At 38.5% G+C, this 24,442-nt stretch overlaps 1 protein-coding gene across 1 annotated transcript in view; it reads left to right on the top strand.

The window, feature by feature from the left end:
- The first annotated feature begins 1,796 nt into the window (after nucleotides 1-1,796).
- LOC108706899 (potassium/sodium hyperpolarization-activated cyclic nucleotide-gated channel 2) overlaps nucleotides 1,797-24,442 on the top strand; it is a 49,747-nt gene continuing 27,101 nt past the window's right edge. The window contains exons 1-2 of the mRNA XM_018243695.2: nucleotides 1,797-2,406; nucleotides 17,035-17,458. Coding sequence (XP_018099184.1) covers nucleotides 1,955-2,406; nucleotides 17,035-17,458 — 876 coding nt within the window. The 5' untranslated portion in view covers nucleotides 1,797-1,954. The remainder of the gene's footprint in view (nucleotides 2,407-17,034; nucleotides 17,459-24,442) is intronic.

Genomic DNA, 24,442 nt, shown 5'->3' on the forward strand with positions numbered 1-24,442 from the left:
CCAACATTTTGGAATTGTTAGGGACAAGTTAAACTTCTATTTCTACTTATAATTTAGTAACAAAGGCAGTTTGGGTTTATGTACAAAGTAGATTAGGAAAATGAAAACAAACTATATGTTCTACATTTGAACACAGGCCATATGGCATTTCAGTGTAATGGGATCCGTTACTGGAAACCCATTAGCTGAAAATCTCCAAATTATGGAAAGGCCGTCTCCCATAGACTGCATTTTATCTAATTAATTCAATTTTTTTTAATTGATTTCCTTTTTTTCTGTTATAAAACAGTACCTTGTACTTCAGCCAAACTAAGATACAATTAATCCTTATTGGAAGCAAAATCTGCCTATGGCTATTATTTAATGTTTCATGATTTCTGGCAGACTTAGGGCAGGTCACATGGGGCGTTTTTACATTGCGTTTTTATTTACTTGCACAAATACACATGAAATGAAGCCCTACTGAAAATAATGGAATACGCACTATAGCAATTCCCACTGGACGTTTGCGAACCAACATCCGCCATGACACGCCAGCATTTATGTTTATTAGGAGAAACGCCAATATGCCAAGGAAACCGCATATTATTGAGCTCTATGGGATCCGCAGGTTTGAAAATACATTTCTCTGAAATACGCAGCATATTTTCAATATGGCGGCCAAACACTTATGAAATGGATTGAGTATATATGTATTTGTGGCGTTGTCAGCTGGTGATGTAATTACACTGCGTATTGACCATCAGTCCGGCTACATTTTGCCCGTAAATTGCTTGTCCGCTTAACTTTTTTTCACAGAAGTTTAACAAAACCCTTCTGAGCTGAATTGTGGGGAATGAGAAAAAAACAGAAATGCATGTTGGAAAAATAAAACTACTGGTTGAAAAACGCACATTATCGTGTTCATGCGGTTTCATTGGTGTATTTACAATCGACTGTAAAAAGCCCCGTGTGATCTTGCCCTTAGGCTTAGGGTATGAAGATCCAAATTATGGAAAAATCTTTTATCTGGAAAACCCCAGCTCCCCTACTGTGCTTATCATTTTAAGCAGAAGAGGGGGTACCAAGGAATGTAACCACAAGCTGAACCAAACCCAATATGCCGAAGAAGGCAGCTCTTACCTGCTTTTAGTACAGTTGCAGAGCAGGTTATTTTGATAGAATAAGTTATTGTAATTGGGCTCTGAGAGCAGGGGTGTAACTACAGAGGAAGCAGACCCTGTGGCTGCAGAGGGGCCCAGGTGGTATGGGTGCCCACGAGGCCCAAATTAATGATTAATTTTAATAAATATCGGTAAAAAAGGACAACCTCTGGATATTGTGGGGGCCCTAAATTTATTTTGCTGTGGGGCCCAGTAACATGCTCTGTAGCTTATTTTACTTTACTGTTTTTTTAGACAACAAACACATTCTTATTGCGTTTCCATACAAAACTGTCTGTCGCACAGTACCTCACGTCGCTCTTTGTTTCCCAGTTACCGCAAGTCTAGTCTGACCCCCAAATGCGTACAAGCTTCTTTCCACCCTCTACCTGTCTTAATGACAGTGAAAACGCCTACTAGCCGTCAACCCCGCCTACTCCCTTTGAGCCGCGCCTTCTTGCTCGATGTCACTAAATAAAAGCTCAAAATTCTCAGTGTCACGCTGGCTGGTTGCTTTACTTTAGCCACGCCCCTTTATCCCAGCGCTGCGCCTTGCCCTATAAACAGAGCGACGCCGTTTTTCATTGGCTCCTACAAAACTACGTTCGGCCAATGTAAATATCCCGCTTTTCCCTTACTTGTTCAGAATTGGTGTAACTATAATAAGGGCCGACCCATCCCTTCTCATTGGGTTTACTTTGCCATTTCCTCCCCTCAGTGAGTATTGGAGTTTGCTGGTGACGGTTCACGCCTGCCCGTGTGTCCCCGCCCTGCGGTCCCTCCCTCTCTTTACTCCGCAGGTCCCCGCTGCCATGGACGGGCGGGGAGGCGGCGGCTGCAGCGCTGCGGGGATGCGGGGAGTGGAGGCAGCGGCGGCGGCTGCGGAAGAACAACAGCCCCGGGGTGTGGGGAGACGTGGGACCCGGAGCCCGTGTAGCTCAGCAGGGACGCCGGGCACTGGCAAGGGCAGTCCCAATGGGGAGTGCAGGAGGGAGCTTTCCGAGACGCCGCCCCGGGAGCACAAGGTGTCCTTTTCTATCGAGCCCCCACGGGGGTCCTCACCCGGCAAGGAGCCTGAAGATGGGGATATCGGGGAGGATGAAGCCCGTTCTGGGTTTATGCAGCGCCAGCTTTCCGCTATGCTCCAGCCCGGGGTCAACAAGTTCTCCCTGCGGATGTTCGGCAGCCAAAAAGCAGTGGAAAGGGAGCAGGAGAGGGTGAAATCCGCGGGGGCTTGGATCATACACCCCTACAGCGACTTCAGGTACCCCACCCCTTCTTTGGGCAGGACGGCAGTCCGTAGTATTAGGGTTGTAGGCAGATTAGGGGCAAGGATGGAGAGAAGCAGCAACAAAAGGGGCGCGGACCATTTTTAAAGGGCAAGTTTTAGGGGTCTCAGAAAATGGCCAATACATCCTTAAAGTACAATCGTTCAGTTAATGCCCCAGTGGCCATAGTCCGTGGGCTATTATTGAGGGAAGGAACAGCTCGCCCAGATTGGGTTTCATTTGGAGATGGCATCAACAGGAGGGTCAGTCGAAGGTCACAGATCATGACAGATTTCTATCTTTATTGAGCAGCTACAGAAGTTGACCTGCTAAGGCTCAGCTCTCTGGACTGTAGCTCACACAAGTACACAAAATGACTGTGTTAACACAGCTGTCAGGGGATGCTGGGAAACGTAGTTCTGAAACAGTCGATGCTGCGTGTCCTTTAATGAGAATGCATGCAACAGCTATTTGTAATCGGCTCATCTCGGGAAGGCTGAATTTCCCATGTTGTGTATGGCAATCCTCTGCATCAGATGAGGCCTTCTCCACAGGTCGTCTTGGCACTGAATGGGTTAGCCTTTCTCTCTCCGCCCATAGCCGATTTATTTCAAGGTTGCAATGCTCTTGATATGTATGTGGGCTCCAGCCATGCATCACCTGGAGTACCATCTTGCAGCCTAACAGGCAGGATGGATGACACCCTTTTTCATTTATCTGCTAGATCTTTCCCTGGAGAATACTACTAAAAATTGCAGGGTAATATGCTCTTATTGTAGGGAATATATCCAAGATGCTCATACAGAACCCCTCTGAGACATACAGTGACTATCTGCAAATGTATTTCCTATTATTTCTATGTGTAGAACCTTTTTCTATGAGCCCTTTTCATTAAAATCATGTTAGTGCATTTACTTTGCTTGGAATTCTTTTTGGGTATATATCCAAGTTAATGCCAGGCATAGGCTGTTTCCCCCCTGTCAGCCAGCTCCTATCTACAGGCGTATTTAATTGTAAAGGGAATGTATAACTTCATAAGATTTCATGCAATTATACATTTTCTTTTCCTCAAATGGTTACCTGTTCCATTTATTTACAGTGTATGCATCTTCTGCCATTACTGCTGAGCTTGTCAGCTTCTATTTCCATGCATAGTTTTCTAAGATATGCTACTCTTAAAAACAGTATTGGAGCCTTTAAAATATTTAAACGTTGCCATGGCTGCTGTTGATTAAGAATTCTTGGAGCATGTTTAGCATATTTTGGCCCAGCCAGTAATACTGCTGCAAATTCTATATCAACAGGCTTATGCAACTGATGTCATTTTGGAATCCTCTTTGGTACATTTCCATTGTGGCACCTATGAGGTTAAAAAAAGCAATATTTTTATAATTTTGTTTTTGGTGAGTTCCTGACCTTGATTTAATGGGGCATAATAGGGGTTGCATATTATTTAAATGCCCTGCAATGATATCTTTGTCTTTTGGCATATCCTAGGGTAATGAGGAGACGTGACCTTCTATTTGCAATCATCTGTGCTTTATGTTGTATCTAATACTTTTGCACACTTCCATACAAAAGCAGTACAAAAAGAGCTGCATTAAACAAAAGACTGTAACCTTTTGTAGGTCTGTGGTATACAGAATGTGTGTGAATGCCTTTTATTTGCACATATAAGGTGACTTGTAAACATGTTATTAGCTGGCCAAGTGATTCTGACCTTAGACCATGGGTAACAGTTGCCAATGGTGTCACAATATTGGAATTCTCTGTCCTTGGTGCTGAAGGGGACCGCTCTGTCTCGTCCCTCCTTCACTTCCGAATTACTCCCCTCCCACTTTGGTTTATGAGAGGCTGGCCATCTGACAGCCCCATCCTTACTGTGTCCTGTCTTTTGTTATTAAAACAGAAGCTAGCAGTGGGGGTGGACAGGGCAGCGGATGCTGTCATTGTGAGAAATATTCAAGCAAGGCTACTGATCACATGGGAACTCTGTAGCATAATGATTACCCTTTTGCTTATTCACTTGTAGATTCCGAACACACTCTGTGCCTGTAATTTAATTGTTTTCAATGTCAAACCATTTCCTTGTGTTGCTTTGTCTGTATACCATTTTTGGTTCGAAAATCCTTATTATAAATGCATAGATGTCATATTTCAAATGTTTTCATTTAAATGACTGAAATTGGTGTTGTATTTCCTGAGGTCACCTTGTGTAGTAGCCATTGGAGTGCATGTCTATTGATCCATTCAAGGCAGTGGAACTAGCATTGACATGCTTTAAATTAATTGACCAATTTTAAGTCCATATGCAATGTCGTGTAGCAGTAATACTAGTATTGTGACACCAAGGTGTGTGAGTATTGTTCATATAATATTTTTTTCTGCCACTGCTAGTTTTCCTCTATTAGAGGAAACTTTGCAAGTTATGACATGCTCACACAGCATGGTGTATTAAAAGAGGTTGCTGTTCAGAGCTCATCAGGAGGATTAACCCTGGAGAACACCTTTTCACTACCACTGCGGTCAGTTCCTATCACCTTGTGCCATGCAAACAGGTAGCTGCGGAAAGTTTGTTTTGTCTCCCTGCGGGGTATGTTTAATACAGAATGGCTGATGATCTCATAATCGTCATCATATGTTATTATTTCCTCACTCACTTTTATCAGGCAATGACACAGTTTCTTGTACACAGAGAAGCTTATGTAGTAATGAATTTTGAGGATCAGCATGGCAAGAATCTGTTTGTTGAAGCAGTGCATGAAAATAATTCATTTTTCATGTGGATTCCCAAAGGATATTTCAAACTAGCAGAAAGAAGAATATTACATTTGTCATTTTGTCATTTACATGTGTCAGAAGGCATCATAGTGTGACAAAATGTGTGCTTGTTCATTGGTTTAAAAAGAGACTGCTGAAAGAACAATTGTATTTTTAATGTGTGCTTAAATTTGCCTGGATAGTGTACTGATCTGTTTTCATCTGCCCTGTGTACACTATACCTTTTTTCATAATTGTGTAGTAATGGGTTATCTTAATTGCTATTAAACTGTCTAGTTTCTATACATTTATGTCTGTTATTAGTCCTTTCTTGTCCTCTAAACATATTATTAAAAGCCCCTGTGCATGTTTGTAAATATCTCTACTTACTGCTTAGAGCTGTAGGGCTTGGGTGAAGCATGGATCTCTCTGCAGCCTTTGTGCTGAACATTTTTCATTGTAGCAGGGTGACAACACTCCAAGCAATTGATAGGTTTTATATCTTGCCATCGATATGCCTACCTCCTGGAGAGTGTTGTACGCTTGTTTGAATGTTGTGAAGGGGTTTCTCTTCACCATGGAAATGATTCTGCCATCATCTAACACTGTTGTCTTCAGTGGATGTCCAGGTCTTTGTGCGTTGCTGAGTTCACCAGTGCTTTTTTTTTTCTTTCTCAGGTTTTACCAAACTGTAGATTTTGCCACTCCTAATATTGTAGCAATTTCTCAGATGTTTTTTTTCTGTTTTTGAAGCTTAAGGATGGCTCGTTTCTCCTGCATGGACAGCTCCTTTGACCACATGTTGTTTGTTCACAGCAAAGTCATCCACATACAAGCACCCCCCTCCCTCAAATCAACTCCAGGGCTCTTGTCTACTTATTGACATAACGAATGAATTGCCCACACCTGTCCATGAAATAGCATTTGAGTCAATGGTCCAATTACTTTTTAGGCCCTGAAATGAAGTGATTGTGTTAAAAAAGGCTTAAGTTGCTCACATTTTTATTCAATCTTTTTGTTCAACCCACTGAATTAAAGCTGAAAGTCTACAGTTCAACTGCATCTGAGTTGTTTCATTTAAAATTCATTGTGATTATATATATATATATATATAGATAGATAGATAGATAGATATATAGATATATATACACACAACTAATTGTTTATCTAATAAAACTCCATGTAAGAGTTCACATTTCCAGTACAGACCTGTGAGGATAATGATTGTACAGTCAGGATATGTTCCCTCCTTTGTCACATTTACAGTGCAAATAATGGATCAGTGATAATCATTAGCTTTGCAATGACGGCCTGAGTAGTCTGTGACCAAGACCTGCACAATTAGGCTTATGAACATCTCGGCACATCTTCTGAATTGGTTGATCTTTCTAGCAACACTAGATTAATGGAGATAATTTGCATGCTTGGTATGTGTGTGCAGTATTCCTTCTGTAAACTGTGCAAATAGACAGTAGATGAATAGATCAGTATGTACGGTGTTCAGTAAGATTTTTTTACAGGAAATCTTCCCAATTAACTTACATATCTAAGTAATACAAGACTAATTAAGAATTGCTCCAAAATATAATTAGGGGAAAAAGGAACCTGCTTTAAGTGTACGACTGCACCATTTTCAGTGTCTTCCTGTGTTGTTAGCTTGTACACACAAAAGCTACAAAGCAGATGAAATACATAAAAAGTTAGAAAACTCAAAAAAAGTTTAATTTAGATGAATGTTCCCATTGCTCTTAGTACCGTATATCATTTTAATTACACTGTTGCCTTGATAATTGTTTAACATTAGAAGTACAGTGTGAAGGATTTCAATGGGTTTATTATGAACAGAATACATGTCTGTCATACCAAGCATACATGTTTTAAAGTAGAACAAAGGGTCTGACACCTTTGGGAAATTATTTACCGTATCCAAAAAGCACTCCACATATAAAGCAGATTTGATAGTCATGTTTCTTACAGTAACTTGCACTATCCCTTTACACCAGTCTGCTTTGAAGTTGCTCTTTTCCATAGACTGCAACAAAACAGTGCAAGAGCCAGCGAGCTGTACATCATTATATTCCAGACAACACAAGAAATAAAATGGTGTGATGTTTGAAAAAAAAAAAAAATCTCCCAGAAGCCCTTGACCCTCAGACGGAAAAGGACTTTTGCTCTGAGAAAAGCAAAGCTACAATTAGGTGATTGGCAACACAAACAGGTATGGGATCTGTTATCCAAAATGCTTGGGACCTGGGGCTTTCCGGGTAATGGATCTTTCTGTAATTTGGATCTTCATACTAGAAAAAATTTAAAGATTTAATAAATCAAATAAGCTGATTTTGCCCCAATAAAGATAAATTATATTTTAGTTGGAATCAAGTATAATATACTGTTTTATTATTACAGAGAAAAAAAAATACTTTTTTAAATTTTGAATAAAATGGAGTCTATGGGAGATGACCTTTCCGTAATTTAGAGCATTCTGGATAACGGGTTTCTGGATAATGGGTCCCATACCTGTACCTGTAAAATAGAAAGGGAATTATTTAATAAATTCCAAAAAATTCTCATTATTTTAGTAAAACCAGTTCGACCATACTCTTATCCACAATTTTAACTCGAAAAAATTTGGTGCATCGCAAGACTCAATAAAATTGTGTCCGAATCATACAATTTTTTCTGATTTAATGACCAAAAACTCCAACTTTTTCAGATTATTGCCCAAACACCACAAATTTTTTCAGATTCTCGTACGAAACCCAGCACAGATCATAATATCTTCCAATTGTAATAGGGACCATTGACTTCTACATGACCGCGGCAGGTTTGAGATGGGAGTACTTTTTTATTCTGACTTTTAGTAGCCTCTGAGTTTAACAAATCTTGAAAAATTCAGATTTTTTTCTCCCACAAAAAAATGGTGTTTTCCCCTTCAAAACTCCGAACAGAAAAAATGAACTTTAGTATATAAGCCCTAAATAACTGATTTACCACATGCATTTATTATCAGGCAAAATGAAGGATTTATTTTCCATGAATTTCTCCTTAAACAGAAAAAAGAACATAGCTACATGATTGCTGTTTTTTCTGCTGAGAATACTGCAGCCCAGACAAACAATATGGTAAATATTTTGCTCGCTATAAGCTATTCCCTCCCAGTCAATACGAGATAAGCCCTACTTAGCCAACATGTTTGTCTTATGGCAACTGCATGAGATTGGAACTAGAGCAGCTATTAGATTCTCCTGCAAAATATTTTAGTATAGAGTCTCTAAATATCATTGTGTGTTCAATGCCTACATGCATTTTTTCTGTTATAATTTGGCACAGGCTAAATCATGATCAAAATAACAATCTCCTCCTATGAAACATTTTTTTTAATTTACATATATACATTTCCAGTTGCAGATCATTAGGTACTACAAGTACCAGCTCTCCACACAGAGAGAGAGGGTTGCCAACCCCTTTCATTCCAGTATCTTGTGCTGTAATGTGCTGCTACGTCATAGCAGAACTGTTGGCAGTACTGGCTTCGTGTGTAAGTGTGCACCGAATCCAGGATTCGGTTCGGGATTCGGCCAGGATTCTGCCTTTTTCAGCAGGATTCTGATTCGACCGAATCCTTCTGGTCGAACGGAATCTGAATTTGCTTATGCAAATTAGGGATGGGAGGGAAATTGCGTGAAAACAAGGAAGTAAAATCCCTTCCCACCCCTAATTGGCATATGCAAATTAGGATTCAGTTTGGTATTCAGCTGAATCTTTTGCGAAAGATTGGGAGGTTCGACCGAATCCAAAAAATCCTTTTCGATTTTCTTTTTCTCCTTGCTACTATAACTTGACTATATCTTAACTGACTGTTTATATTTCTGTCCACTACTCTCTCCCATTTTGCCTAGTAGCATGGCTGCTGTCAAGGGCCCCATCAATATGGAGGGTCTCTGATTGCTTTAAACTGTGAAGAAATTTGCGTTGGGGGAAGAGTTTTGGTTGTTTAGGGGTAGTGTTTTGGCAGATTGGGGTTTAGTGATTCCATGGTTGACAAAAAGCCAACCTGCACCTCACCCTAACCTGTCCTTTTTCAAACCAGCAAGCCATTGTTATTTATACACTTGTGCCTACCCTGTCCATCTAAGACATCACCAAAAGGGGCAGGCAGGCTTCTCACATATCTGGCCTAGCAGTAAATATCTCTAAAGCTGGCCATAGATGCAAAGATTAGATCGTTCTCCCGACCTGCCACTAACCATTCAGATCAAATAAAGAAGTAAAAGAATCGATCAGCTGATGTTCTGCCCCTGTGTTGGGACTCTCCACACACGGTCCGAAAATCATACGAATCCTCGATTCGTACGATCGGATCTTTGCGTCTATGGCCAGCTTTAGTCTCAGGCGATGCTGTTAAATCCCTCTAAGCATGTTGTTAAAATTCTGAAGCTCAATTATCCTTTTATCCGTAAGCATTCCTGTATAATATCTTGGGGTTAACATCACACCACCCTACACTTTATAGAGCCAGCTACCCTAAGCTTATTAGGAAGCTGGTTAAGGATTTGGAAGAATGGTCACGCTATGCTATCTCATAGTATGGGAAAATTCATGCAGTCAAAATGTTGTATAGATTTCTTACGCAACCAGGGAAGGTCAGCACTAAAAATATTGGTTTTCTTTTATTCAATACAGAATAAATAAATTTATCTGGTCTAACAAAGCCGTGCAACTTTCCCAGAACACGCAATGGCATTTACCACATCTCGAGAATCGATGGCTACAACTCGAATCTCTGCTGGCGCACCCCACTGATTAGTCGTCTTATTTATGAGTGGATAAAAATCTGGTAAAATCCTTCCTGAACTCTGGTTCGGTTTTAAAACACACCACATATACATGGCATGATATTTTACAGAAATTCCACCTGGCTGAGATAGAGTACCCTTATACCAATACATAATTACCCACTTTTTCTTCCTGATTAAGCAACTCAATTAACAGGGTGCAAGACATGCTTTTATCCACTGGCATTAAATCAAATTGTACATGCAATTCACACAAAATTTGCCTGTGAAGGAGACATAGATATTCCCAACTCATTCACCTTTTATCAAGTCAATTGACGTTTCTTTTTTGTCAACAAGCAGGAAAATTTAAGGGAATTATTTCCATCTTATATAAGCAAATTATGTCTTTAGATACTGTTGACCCCTTGAAATACATGACAGGCTGGGAAGCCGACATAGAACAATCAATTTCCCAACAAGAATGGAATTTATTCTGGGATGCTGTTTCAAAAATGTCCCCAAATACTGCTATAAAAGAATCCGCATATAAGGTTATGATGCATTGGCACATAACCCCAGCAAGGAAAAATAGATATGACCTGTCTGCTTTCAGGACTTGTTTTCGGGGGTGTACAGATATCGGAGATTATAAACATATCTGGTGGACATGACCTATAGTGGTTGCATATTGGAAGGACATTTTTCGGATGATAGAAAAGGTTTTTAACAAACACATTAAATTTGATGCTCGTGTAGCATTATTAGCCATTCCTTCTACAGAGCTCATTAAGATCCAAAATAAACTTTTGGAACAAATTTTAGCTGTGGTGAGAAACAATCTAGCAAAGTGATGGTTACAAACATCTATTGTTATTCATGGAATAACTGAAAGAATCAGTCTGACACAAAATATTTTATATTTGACAGCTTTATTGGCAGATAAAGTAGACAAACATATAGAAATTTGGACACCCTGGAATTGGTATAATAAAACTATATGAGATTAGTAGGAACAACTATTGCAATATCTGGTACAATCAACTGCTGTACTGGCATGACATTTACAATCTTGTAATTTTTTGAACACACATACTAACATCCCCTTGAAGGTTAAATAATTTTAGAAACTGATAACACTGGATGCTGTATATTTGCATTACTGCTTGAAAATAAATAAAATAAGAAAAATGTGTTTTTCTTGAACCTACCCATCCTGCAGGTTTCAGGCCAGTCCACATATCTCTATTGGTGATAGCATTTTGATGGGTCATGTGATTAATAGCAAGTGTCAGAGCAATGAGGTGAGAAACCCTGCCCATGGTTCCCCTTATTCCCAAGGCACTCTTTGACATAAAGTGCACACACCACAATGTTAGTTTATCGGTGCTGACTGAAGGATATAATTCAGTGTTGTTCAGTTTATAAACGGTGCACAATTACTGATTAGAGCGCAGTAGGCTTATGTGACATGACAGCCAGTAAGAAAGAACACAGTGTAATAATGTGGTCCGGTCTGGTATTTGAAGCTTCCTTATAGCCTTTCCTGATGAATGGCGCAGAGTTGTGCATATTGATGCAAGGTAACTCTGCAATTTGAACCTAGTGGTAACATAGCACCTTAGGCTGGAAAAAGACAGATGTCCATTAGGTTCATAAATGAAACGTACATAACTGCATGCTGATCTAGAGGAAGCCTACATGAACCAGTTTGTCTCAGGGAAGAAATTCCTTCTTGACTCAAAGGGCAAACTTACCAGTCCATTGATAGACTTTGTATTAAGAGCTATACTTAGTAACCTTTTATCACTTTCTAATTAGCCATCTAACCCCTTAAATATCTAATATTATCTGACCGTACAACTATTTCAGTGAGAAAACTTCACAGCTACCTGTGAAAAAAACACCTTTTTGAATATGACATGAAGGACAAGGAAACTCTTTCCCCCAGACTTTATTATGTGACGGAGAAGCCCTTCCTTACTTTTCCTTGTTTTGTAGGTAAAAACACTGTTTATTTTGTCAGTGTTTCCCATGGCAAAATCTGTCACTGCTTCATGAGCAGCATGAAGAGCGACGGATTCTGGAAAAAAGTATTTTGTTGGTGCAGCTAAATACTTGCAAAATGCGAGTACATAAGTTCATATTTATCACATCGCCTCTAGAGTGCCTCTTCTTCAGCCTAAGCAACCCCAACTTGGCCAGTTTTGTTTATAACTAATCTAAGTCTGGATGAACTTGATGGACGTGTATCTTTTTTCAACCTACACTGCCTTGAAAAAGTATTAACCCCCTTGACTTTTTACCTATTTTGTTACATTCCAACCTTTTATTTAAATGTTGCTAAATCATATTTTATGTGATGGATCTGCACAAAATAGGCTAAGTTGGTGCAGGGAAATGGACAAAATTATATATAAAAAACTGAAAATTGCCATATGCATATGTATTCACCCCCTTTGCCATGAAGCCCCTAAAAAATCTTGGTGCAACCAATTACCTTCAAAAATCACATAATTAGTGAAATGAAGTCCACCTGTGTGCAATCTAAGTGTCACATGATCTGTCAGTATAAACACACCTTTTCTGACATGGTACCACAACAATGGTACCACTACACAAAAATGGTACCACAACAAACCTGCCAAGAGAGGGCCACCACCAAAACTCACAGACCGGGCAAGGAGGGCATTAATCAGAGAGGCAGCACAGAGACCAAAGGTAACCCTGAAGGAGTTGCAGAGACTGGAGTATCTGTCCATAGGACCACAATAAGCCGTATACTCCATAGAGCTGAGCTTTATGGAAGAATGGCCAGAAAAAAGCCATTACTTAAAGTTAAAAATAAGAAGGCACATTTTAAATTGCCAAGAGGCTTGTGGCGACTCCCCAAATGTATGGAGGAAGGTGCTCAGGTGAGATTAAACTAAAATGGCGCAAACCCAACACAACCCATCACCCCAAGAACCACATCGCCACAGTGAAACATGGTGGTGGCAGCATCATGCTGTGGGGATGTTTTTCAGCAACAGGGACTGGGGAACTGGTCTGAGTCGAGGGAAAGATGGATGGTGCTAAATACAGGGATATTCTTGAGCAAAACCTGTGTCAGTCTGCCTGTGATTTGAGACTGAGAGGGAGGTTCACCTTCTAGCAGGACAATGACCCAAAGCATACAGCATAATCGAGTGGTTTAAGAGGAAACATTTAAATCTGTTGGAATGCCTAGTCAAAGTCCAGACCTCAATCCAATTGAGAATCTGTGGTCAGACTTGTTGATTGCTGTTCACAAGCGAAAACCATCCAACATGAAGGAGCTGGAGCAGTTTTGCCTTGAGGAATGGGCAAAAATCCCAATGGCAAGCTCATAGAGACTTATCCAAAGCGACTTGCAGCTGTAATTGCTGCAAAAGGTGTCTCTACAAAGTACTGACTTACTTCACAAAAAAAACATCTTCAAAGTTGTAGGTATGTTCTGTAAATGAAATGGTGCAAACTCGCAATCCATCCATTTTAATTCCAGGTTGTTGAGGCAACAAAACATGAAAAATGCTAAGGGAGGGGAAGACTTTTGCAAGGCGCTTACTATGTTATATAGAATCTCTAATTCAGTAATATCCTGTTTAAGCATTGGAGACAAAACACCACTGCATATTGTAGGCTTTACCAGTGCTCTGTAAAGGGGAAGGATGACCCTCTTTTCCTGTAAATCTATATCCTGTTTATGTAGCTCAAAATCTTGTATTCTCTTGCAGATGCTGCCCACCATTGCTTGCTACAGCCAAATTTATTATACACAAATACCCCCAGGCAGGCCAGGATTTCCTTATATGGCGCCCCTAGGCCGTCAGGTCATCGAGCCTGCCATCATTGGCTTGCACCAATTGCCGCCCAGCCCATTCCCAAAATAGATGCTAATTTGTTCCCAAACTGGCATAGCACCATAGCACCAAGTTGCTACATTTTGGTTAAAAAATTGAGATTTGCAATCCATTTTTGCACCTTGAAACTGTTTTTAAATTACAGATCTATTCAATGTTGGGCAAAGCATGTTTTGTATACATCTTACAAAAAATAGGCGGTAGCATCAGGGTTGGAGAGTGGCATATCTTAAAGAACAATTGAAGCTCTTACACGTCTTCTTACTCTAGAGGGCATGGGGTTGCTGAGTGATGCTCATGGCCAGCAGCATTATGCAGATAGACATTGAAGGAATATTTATAGGTACTTACTGAATTTAAAATTACTTGCAAATAGTTTAGTATTTCTAATTTTAGAACTCATTGAGTTACTACAATTTCTATGCCATGGTTTTGTTGGATCCTGGCTGCAATATAGAAATTAAGAAAGGTATTTGAAAGAGTTCAGAGACAGAGTTCTGCACCTGACCTGCTGCTAATGGAACCCATATGCATTGCTGCTAAGAAAGCCGTATTGTATCATGGCTACACCACAACAATGCCTTATTAACTCGGTTGTATTTTTTTGGGGGGCTATTGTTCCAATTTAAAGAGTTAGTTCACCTTTACTCTTATGGTCTATTCCTAGCAACTTTTTACTTGATCTTTATTTTTTATTTGTTACACTTCAATTATTTTCCTTCCACCTCTGCCTTTCTCAGCTTTCAAATGGGGGTCAATGACCCTGGCAGCCAAAATGCTATTGCTATGTTGAGCTGCACTTTTATTGTTATTTTTACTTTGTATTACTTATCCTTCTATTCAGATCCTCTCCTATTCATCTGTCAGTCTCTCATTCAAGCCACTCCCTGATTGCTAGGGTAAATTGAACCTACTGAAATTCCATACCGCAGAGCTCTCCATAATTCCAAATACCACTAAAAAATTTAAATAAAGATCAATTGCAAATTCTCAGAATATTTGAGATGGGTATATCTTGTAGATATACTTGTCTACAAGTGAACCACCCTATTTAAGTTGTCCGTACCACATCAAGGTAAACCCCATATGGTGGTCCTAACTATTTATCTCTGGTCAAATTTTTCATAGGCTGGCACCTATAAACACTGCTTAAATACAGACATACATAAAAAGGAGCCACCTGTTGGGATTTCACCCAGACATTCTGGTATTCAGAAGAGCTGCCCGGGTAAAAAGTGCCTTTTGGGATTTCAAAATTAGGAAATCCGGACAGGACATTGAAAATAATGACATGGGGATCAGCGGATCGTCACATCATCGGGCCTGCCCCTGACGTCATCCACCCCCCCCCCACACAGCACCGACCCACCCGTGACGTCATCTGCCTGCCCCCAAAATCATCCACACCGCTCCTGCATCTTTTCAGTGAATTGAAAAGGTGGAATCCCTAGTGTTGTGTGAGCACTCCAAGACTAAGTAAATAATACAAATACAATGGAAGTAGTGGGGGAGGAAGTAATAAACATGTGAAACAATTGTTTTGGTCTTGGCAACCACTACTCTATAAAAGCTAAATGCATGGGAGAGAATCAAGCCCTGTGAGTCCAATGCCTCTTTGTTATGAAACGCTTATACCGAGAAATGCTACTACACAGGGAGATGCTAGCCTATCAAAATTCTGATCAGAAGTAAATAATTAGCATTACCATATAAGGTTTACCTAAACTTGGTTTGGTACCTTATACATTTTATAGTCATAACTTTGTAACTAAAACCAGAGATTGTGCATTGATCAATTCCTCTCATGTTTACAATTACTTTAAACCACTGAAAAGTTTGTAATACATTCATTTCGAATAGTTGTTAGAATTACAATTTCATTTGAAAATTGTTATTTTTCACTGTACATACAGGGGGGCGTATGTACTATGGCTATGTAGTCATTTTTTATATAAACTGTGAAATAGCTTTAGAAGCAAACAGAGTTGTTACTTGAGCACTGTAAAATGATTGAACATTTAAGTGTTATTATTTGTTATTGGTTCCTAGTTTATCTGTCTATAGAGCCTACTATGCCATGAAGTCAGATAATGGGTAGAGGAAATGCATAAAAAAACAGCAGAGCATAAAGAAACTTTTAATGATACTGAAGCGATGAGATTATGCTCAATTAAAAAGCTTGCCCCTAGAGTCCCCTCCTAAATAGACATTAAAACCTGGTTAAAGAAGGAAAGCAGAGATGATCAGTTATTGTGGGAAAGATGGCATGACATCCATTACTAGAGGAATCCACTCCAAAAGTATCACACTTTGGGTGAATTTAATTTACTTTGCTTTGAAAGTTTCAGTATTTTTGGTATTCACTTATAAACAATGGTACTTTTTTAAATCACTCTGTAAATCTTTTTCCAGCGTTTATTTAATCTTGCTTTTGTTATTATGTTAAATTCTTCTGGGTTTTCTTTAAAGTTTAGCATATTTTAGAATATTTTTCCTTTCTGAAAGCAAGTTTTCCAAACCAATGCTGCCTTTAAACAAATCCGATAATATCCTATGGTTAGTTAAAATTCATAGTGTAAGAAAAATTTCATGAAGAATGCGATGCAAAACTTTGACATTATGTTTTTTTTTTCTCCTTTATGATTTTTTTAATGGCATTTCCCCTGTGATTTTGTTCTCTGTCAGATATGTTACTTTGTAACAGAAACAATTGCCACTTCTAGATAATAAAGGTTTTTGGGATTCCATACAAACATATCCAAACACCCATTTTTACATTTATATATCTGTTTTTGTATACAATACTCCACTTTAGCCTATCAAGTTTTCTTTTTGTTAATTGGAGGAAGCTGTACCTAATAATAATGCAAGTCAGCCCTTTTTAATAGAGGAGGGATATCACACTTGGCTCAGTGTCTCTCTCTTCGTGTGGTTTTAAAGACTTGCACCTTTGGGATGTGTCCCATTTGAGCTGATAATGAATATTTTATATGTGTGAAACTCAGCAGCCGGAAAGATTTGTTACTCGTCACAGCTCAGCTCTATAGCATTCTTTCTTACTGGAAGAGTATTGTTTTTAAATGAATTCAAATTTTATTGCTTGAATAGTAGGATACCCTGTCTGCTTATTGGAAGGGCATCATTAAATGACATTGCTGCTGTTTATAGGTCTTTTTTTCTTGTGCTGATTGTATGTTCTACTCTCCAGATTCTATTGGGACTTCACAATGCTACTTTTCATGGTGGGCAATCTTATCATCATTCCTGTGGGCATCACTTTCTTTAAAGAAGAGACTACAACTCCATGGATCGTGTTTAATGTGGTGTCGGACACCTTCTTCCTTATGGACCTGGTTCTAAATTTCCGAACAGGCATTGTGATTGAGGACAACACCGAGATCGTACTGGACCCACAGAAGATTAAGCGCAAGTATCTGCGGACATGGTTTGTGGTGGACTTTGTATCTTCAATTCCTGTGGATTACATCTTCCTCATTGTAGAGAAGGGTATTGACTCAGAAGTATATAAGACAGCAAGAGCATTAAGAATTGTGAGATTCACCAAAATACTTAGTCTGTTGAGGTTGCTTCGTCTCTCGAGACTCATTCGATATATACATCAGTGGGAAGAGGTGAGTATTGGTTTGCCATTAGATATACTACTACAAAAAGCAGGAAGACATTGTAAAGATCCATCAGCAGGAAGAGAAGGATATTAGAGAATTAGAGGCCTGAAAATTCCAGGGACAGACAAGGAAGTGATATATCACAAATTAGTTGTATGCACTTTAATATGTTGTAGTAAGGGACATGCATGTTAAGCATCAGATGAAGAATAGTTGTGTTTTCTATTTAGGGAAGCTCAAGCCTGTAGAAAATGTGGGTAGAATTATTTAGCAGTGTGTGGTATCATGCTTGGCGTTTATGGGAGCATATAAATAGTTATTAAATATATTATTATTATTGTAGAAATAAAGTAACAAGCAGCTGTATAATAAAATAGCTTTAAAAGATGATGCTACAAATGGATTGTTTCCTGGATTCTGTCACTGCAGGTGACCAAACACTTCTAAAGGGCTATGTTCAGGGTTTGATAATCCATCTCCAAGTGTGGTTGTGCAGCACTTATTATTGTAAGGATAGTTACTTTTTCCTCCTCCTTCACGCTCCAAACCCCATTCTCCGATTCATCTCTATATTTTGTATTCTCTACTCCCTTTCCTTTTTCCTTCTGAAATATTTATATCTTTTTTTCTTTTTCGGTCATTCTTAATAGATCAAGCAATAGATCACTTGTCCCATGACAACAGTAATATGATCCATGGCTGGCTTGGTCCTGGATGGTAGTTTATCTGTTGACCTTGAAAAGACTGATTGCAAATTGATTTAGAGTGTTTTGTTTCCTGACCTTTAACATAGAAATCCCCCTGCTGACAAAACCTCGAAAATCGCCCTATGTGCCATTACCCTTAGTGAAAATGTGCTTGGTGTCTTTTTGGTTAAAAAATGTCTTGATTATGTTTTTTCTTATTTAGTAATCATTGGTATATTTTCCTTTCTCATGCAGTAGCATTTGTTTTACTGTAGGGTTATTCACTGCTCATAAGAAGTGTCTTTGAAGTGCAAGGGGGGGAGTTTTCTGGCAAGATTTATTTTGTTTATTGTAATACAATCTGAAGTCATAATTCAGTGCGGGCGGGAGGAGAGATCAGCCATGTAGCATTACTCTGTCATCCCCCAACTTCACACCTTAAATATACTGAAATTAATGAAAGCTCGCAGCATGCTGTGTATATACAGTTTGCTGCCACTAAACATGGAAACTTAAAGGCAACTTCCTGAGTATGGGGAAGGTATCAGCTCTGTTTATCCAATTATAAATGTTGTCAAAGATTTTTTTTTAAAGTGAATGGAGCATCTAACATTGCATTTCAGTTGAAAAATAAATTTTTTAGCCCTAATTTGTATACCGAAAATTATAACTAAAACGTATCGACATCTTTGTTGCATTAATGATTTTAAAGGAGTTTACATTCCAACACTTTTTTCAGTTCATTTGGTTTAGATAGTTCACGACTGATTTCAGTGACTTTATATATTTTCTATTTGTGACCATTTTTCTAAAATTGAAGCTTAAAGTTTCATTTTTCACCTTCTTCTGTCTTTCTTTTTCTTGATACATTTAGATGATGCATTTATTATCTTTGCCCCTACTGAGCGGAATCATTTCCATTATGGTTCATCAGTTTTATTAAAGGCAAGTACAGTAGAACCCCCATTTTACATTTTCAGGGGACCAGAAAAAAATGGTGTAAAATCCCGGAAAATTTTAAATCAAGAAAATGTATTAGTATGGGTGGGACCACAAAACAACAATGTAAAATGAGGGAAAATCAGTGGATGTAAAATTGAGGTTCCACTGTATTAGAATTAGAAATACAATATTTACCAATATTCCAAAGATTATGCTGAGAAATGTATCAACTAAATGCTAAATATAGCACTAGGGGGTTATTTTCTAAAACTTTACTTTTCTCACTTTATTTAGAAAAAAAACAACAAAAAAAACTCGAATGCCCTTAATTTACCAATAATTATTCTTGATAAGATTTGTGCAACAAAAATTCATGACAAAATTGAGCATCAATTCAAATTGTGTCACCCGAAAAACTCAAATTTATCAGATTAGCAAACGAAAACCGACTCACACAGCCCAAAACTATCGAGAATCCTGAATGTAAACATGTTACAATTATTTAAGGGCCCATCTGCCATTGACTTCTACATGATTCTACAGGTTTTAGTTGGAGTATTTTCAGATTTGGATTTTTAGCAGCTCAGGAGCATAATAAATCTTAAAGTCTAAAAATTTGGATTTTTTTTGCCCTTTAAAACTCAACCAGAAAAATTCGAGACTTGATAAATAGGCCCCTAAATGTATTACATTGTAACAGAATCTGCACCTGGATTACTGCCAGACTGAAACACCAATCAGGAACATTCATTTTAAACTTCAATTTTGGAAAAACTATAAAAAAATAAATAAAAAAAAATGGAAAGTAACTGAAAAAAATTCTTAATTTGTGGTAAATTATCTGAAAACTGAACTGAAAAAAGTGTTTTGAAGGTGAACTGATTTAAATGGCTCTAAATCGATACCTTCCCCCTTTGTGTCTATGAAATTATATATATCTAATAGAAAAACTTTTTTTTTACAGTACAGATATGGGATAGTTAGAACCCCATTATTCAGAAATCTCCAAAATACAGGAATTTGGATTGATTTGCTTTTTCTTCTGCAATAATTAAACAGTACCTTGTATTTGAGTTACTAAGATAGTGTAAATCCATGCTGGTGGCAAAACAACCTTATGATTAAACATTTCAGAGAATTGTGATCCAAATAATTGAAAGACCACATATGCAGAAAACCACAGGTCCCAGACATTCTGGCAGATACTTGTCTTCTGTTTCATAATTTTAAGACTGCATTGTATTTTTTTCTTTTTTGGCAGCAATTATTGAGAGCAGGGTTCTTTTGTGCTCTCGTTGTGGAGAGTGAAGTGTTTGTAACACGGCCGGGCGCCAGTAAATACCTCATATCTGTTGTGCCAAAGTTTTGTCGTGTGGATTTGGGAGTACTAGGACTTATTTACTGCTTGTATCCCATTCCACAATCTAATAAAACTTTTTAAAATAACAGTATTGCTTTTTAGCACGATGAAGGGAAATGTAAACAACATACTGCCATATAGCATCAGATCGCTCTAGAAGGCCTTTATTTAGCAAAATCTTTGGTGTGGGGAAATGTAAAATGATTAAAAGGTACACTTAACTGGGATGATATTACAGGGTGGACCCATGAGCTTTTCCTGGTCAGTATTTGTAGTGTTAAGTAATTGATGCTCTTACCATTGGCAACAGTTTTACTATTCTAGCAACATCAAGACATTAATTCAATCCTACATTCAGTTATCAGGAAATTAGCCTGCTTTAGGGCTCTTACAGACTAACGTTTGAAGCTGCACTCCCCTGCGTTCCGTTTTTATGCATCAGCTGCAGGGGAGCGCAGGAGAAGACGCATTCATTTTTTCAATGGGGCTGTACTCACACAGGCGCATGTAGGCGCCAAATGCAGGAAAAATGCAGCATTCGTCTCAACCTGCGCTCACCTGCGGCTGAAAGCATCAAAACACAACGCAGGGGAGCGCAGCTTCAAACGCTCGTCTGTGAGAGCCCTTAAAGTCCAGGTTTTACTGGAAATGTTGGTGCTACTGTTCCTTTAAAGATAAATCTATACCTTTAAAATGAATGCCTAACTGACAGATAATTTATGTCACAATAAGCAACCGTTAAAGAATTATAACAAACCTTTAAAAGCAAATATTGCTCTTTCACATGTTTTAGATTGAACCACAATGTTTTTTGATGGTCTGTGTGGTCCTTCAGAGATGATCTGCGGGTGACTAGCACTTTTTCTATTTAGAATTATCCAGTGGTACATACTATCAGAGAAGTATATTTTACTGTATATGTTTTTTTATGTCACAGTGGTTTTTACATATGGGCTGTTTTATCAATTATATTTTTATAGAGACCTTTAAATATCCAGGGATGTAATTTCCCTTTATTTACTAGCTCATGTGGTGTGGCTTTTTCTGACATGGGGTGCACAGAGGTCGGTAGAGGCTTTGTTTCCCCCCCCCCATATTTAGGATTGTACGTATGTGATCTTAAGTATGACATTAGTATACTTAATCTTTGAGGTTGTGCTCACAAGTGCGTTGTTTTTCACACATTATATTGTGTTTTCTCAAACGTGACACATTATTCTCAAATTGTGTCTACAGATGTACATGCCCTAAATATAGCAGAAGTGTAGGGAGACAGACACATTGTGTATACGTACAATCCTAAAATAAGCTAAGTAGGTTCTTTGTTGTTTGTAGATAATCATGTACCATATTTTTTTATTGGGGTAGGGGCAACATAGCCAAATCTCACCATCTAAAAGCTGCTGAGGTATATTTTAGCAATCACTTGGAAGTAAAGAAAAAAAGAAGTTAAGGCTGAATCTGCCTCTAAGAAGCTGATTCACATTGACTCTCTCTTGTCATGGGCTGCTTCGGTATCTGAGAATAGACTCCAGTCTGGCCAATACTCTTTTCTTGTCTGAAAATAGGTCTTATATTTTCCAAGTGGACCTGTCACCCAGACATAAAAAGCTGCATAATAAAAGTCCTTTTCAAATTAAACATGAAATCCAAATTCTTTTTTTATTTAAGCATTTATAGCTGTTGTAAACTTTAAAACTTTAAAAAAATTCAGCTGTCAATCAAATATTGGCTGCCCCTTCTCTATGCCTTAAGGTGGCCATAAATGCAAAGATCCGCTCGTTTGGCGATGTTGCCAAACGAGCGGATCTTTCCCCGATATGCCATCAACAGGCATGGCTATATCGGGGGTAATCTGATTGTTCGGCCGTATGGCCGAACGATCAGATTACGATGTACCGTGGGCTCCGGCGGGATCGGTTGGGTCAAAATCAAACCTGACCGATCGACCAAACGACCGATCTCCGCCGGACGAAAGATGTCGCCACACACGATCCGAAAATCATACGAATCCTCGATTCGTACGATCGGATCTGTGTTTCTATGGCCACCTTTAGGCATAGAGGCAGGGCAGGCAATTACTTTGACTTTCCATTCAGCACTTCCTAGTTGTCACTGCTCTCCCCACATTCCCCCAGTTCTCTTCACCATTTAATTGTGTAGCCAGGGCATGGGGAATGGACATCAGGTCCCCTATTCTGGTGCATAAACAAGATTTTGAGATGATGCAAGGCTTGTCTTAATAACAGTGTCCACAAAATGTCTTCTGCCTGCTTGCTGTAATTATGAATTCCCAGATGGAAGGAAACAAGATTTGAATAATTTTTTAGTGTAATTAAAGTTCATCTTGCTTGACTAACAGTATAAAATAGGATTTGAATAATTTTTTTGGGTGAGGGGTCCCCTTTAAAGGTGTGGTAGCATCATATACAAATGTAGTACCACATGGAAATAAAAATGTCGTGGACGAATGCTTAAGCTGTCAGTATTATTTTAGTTTTACAGCTGAGCTGCAACAAGTCATAACTTGAGAGGCCATTTATAAGGATCACATGAAAAAGCAAGTCCAGGCAGTGACTATATTAATTTCTGCCTCAATGCAGCCTTTAGTCTGTACCAGTTATAAATTATTGCTTATTTCTTCTCCTTTCTTGCTCAAGCTTTTAAATCTCAAAGGGTGGCCTAGATCTGAAAAGATGCAGTTGACTGAAAAGGTCCATTTATCATTTTATGTTCTGGTTTGGTGTGGGATTTCAGTTTTTGCTAGTGAATAACAAGTAGCTGATACAATGTATGTTTATTAAAGGAATACTGTAATAAAATAAATAGTTTTTATTTGTACCTGTAAACAAGATATAATTGCACAGTTCGCAATGGCATTAAATGATTTCATTTAGTTTTGCTACCAAAGAAAGCAAGTAAAACTTGAATTCTCATACGCATGCTATGTTAATGCATTACACTAAACTGAATTCTAAACACGCGGAGGCCTATTTATTAACAGTCTCATTTAGAGGTTTTGGAAACCTCGGCTAAGCTCACTTTCTCTAAAACCACAATTGTCATAAAATTTATTAAAAGGCCCGAATTTATAAAGCACAAATAAAAAAAAAGCGCTGAACGGTCGGGGAAAAAATGCAAATACTTCTAAAACCTCTAAAAAATTTAGTTTCACAAACAATTCCTAGCGAAAAAAGATGAGAACCTCTAAAAGTCAGGATTGATTAAAAATGGTCCAGGTGGATCAGTTCAGTGCCCATTGCCTAATAGGACCTTGACAGCTTTTACCTGAAATTTTGTATTAGAGTTTTTCATGGTTTTTACACTTCTCCTTGTGAGGCGACTTCGTTAAATGAAGCGTTCGAGTGTCATCCCGCCGGTTAGAATGTAACAGTTTGGGGAGATTAGTCGCCCAAAGAAGAAGCAATTTGTCGCTGGGCGACTAATCTCCCGAAATAGCAGCGTGTGTCTCTGCCGTAATAAACATTATATTATTCTATAGGCATGCTCTAGCTTATTAAAATGCTCCAGGGCAGCCAGCTTAGAGGGAAACTTTATAATGAAGGTGGTTGATTTAATAATGGGACTATGCTAAAATGTTTGTATCAACATTTCACCGTAAATAACTAATATGTAATGTTTATCAACATACATTCTTCAGTTTAATACTTTACGATTTTTTTGCACACACCTGAACATGTCTTCTGTCTAAGTTTGCAAAGTTTAAAACATTTACATGTTCGCAGTAAGAAGGCGACCTTACAAAATTTAAAGACAACTGTGCTGTAAAATGACATGTTATAAGATGTCATAGTCACTATTTATTGACCTCTATTGTATACTTAAACATCTCAGTCTTGACTTTGACATATCTAGCAGGCATTTTTGTCAGGTGCTTCTGATGATGGGCAGATGTGCTTGGGAAGACTGATTCCAGCATTGCCAAATGAACCTTGCTAAGCAACAGAAGAGTCTGCAATAGATTACAGTTGTTCTTTAGAT

The sequence above is a fragment of the Xenopus laevis genome, chromosome 1S (assembly GCF_017654675.1).
Source record: "Xenopus laevis strain J_2021 chromosome 1S, Xenopus_laevis_v10.1, whole genome shotgun sequence".
NCBI lineage: Eukaryota > Metazoa > Chordata > Amphibia > Anura > Pipidae > Xenopus > Xenopus laevis.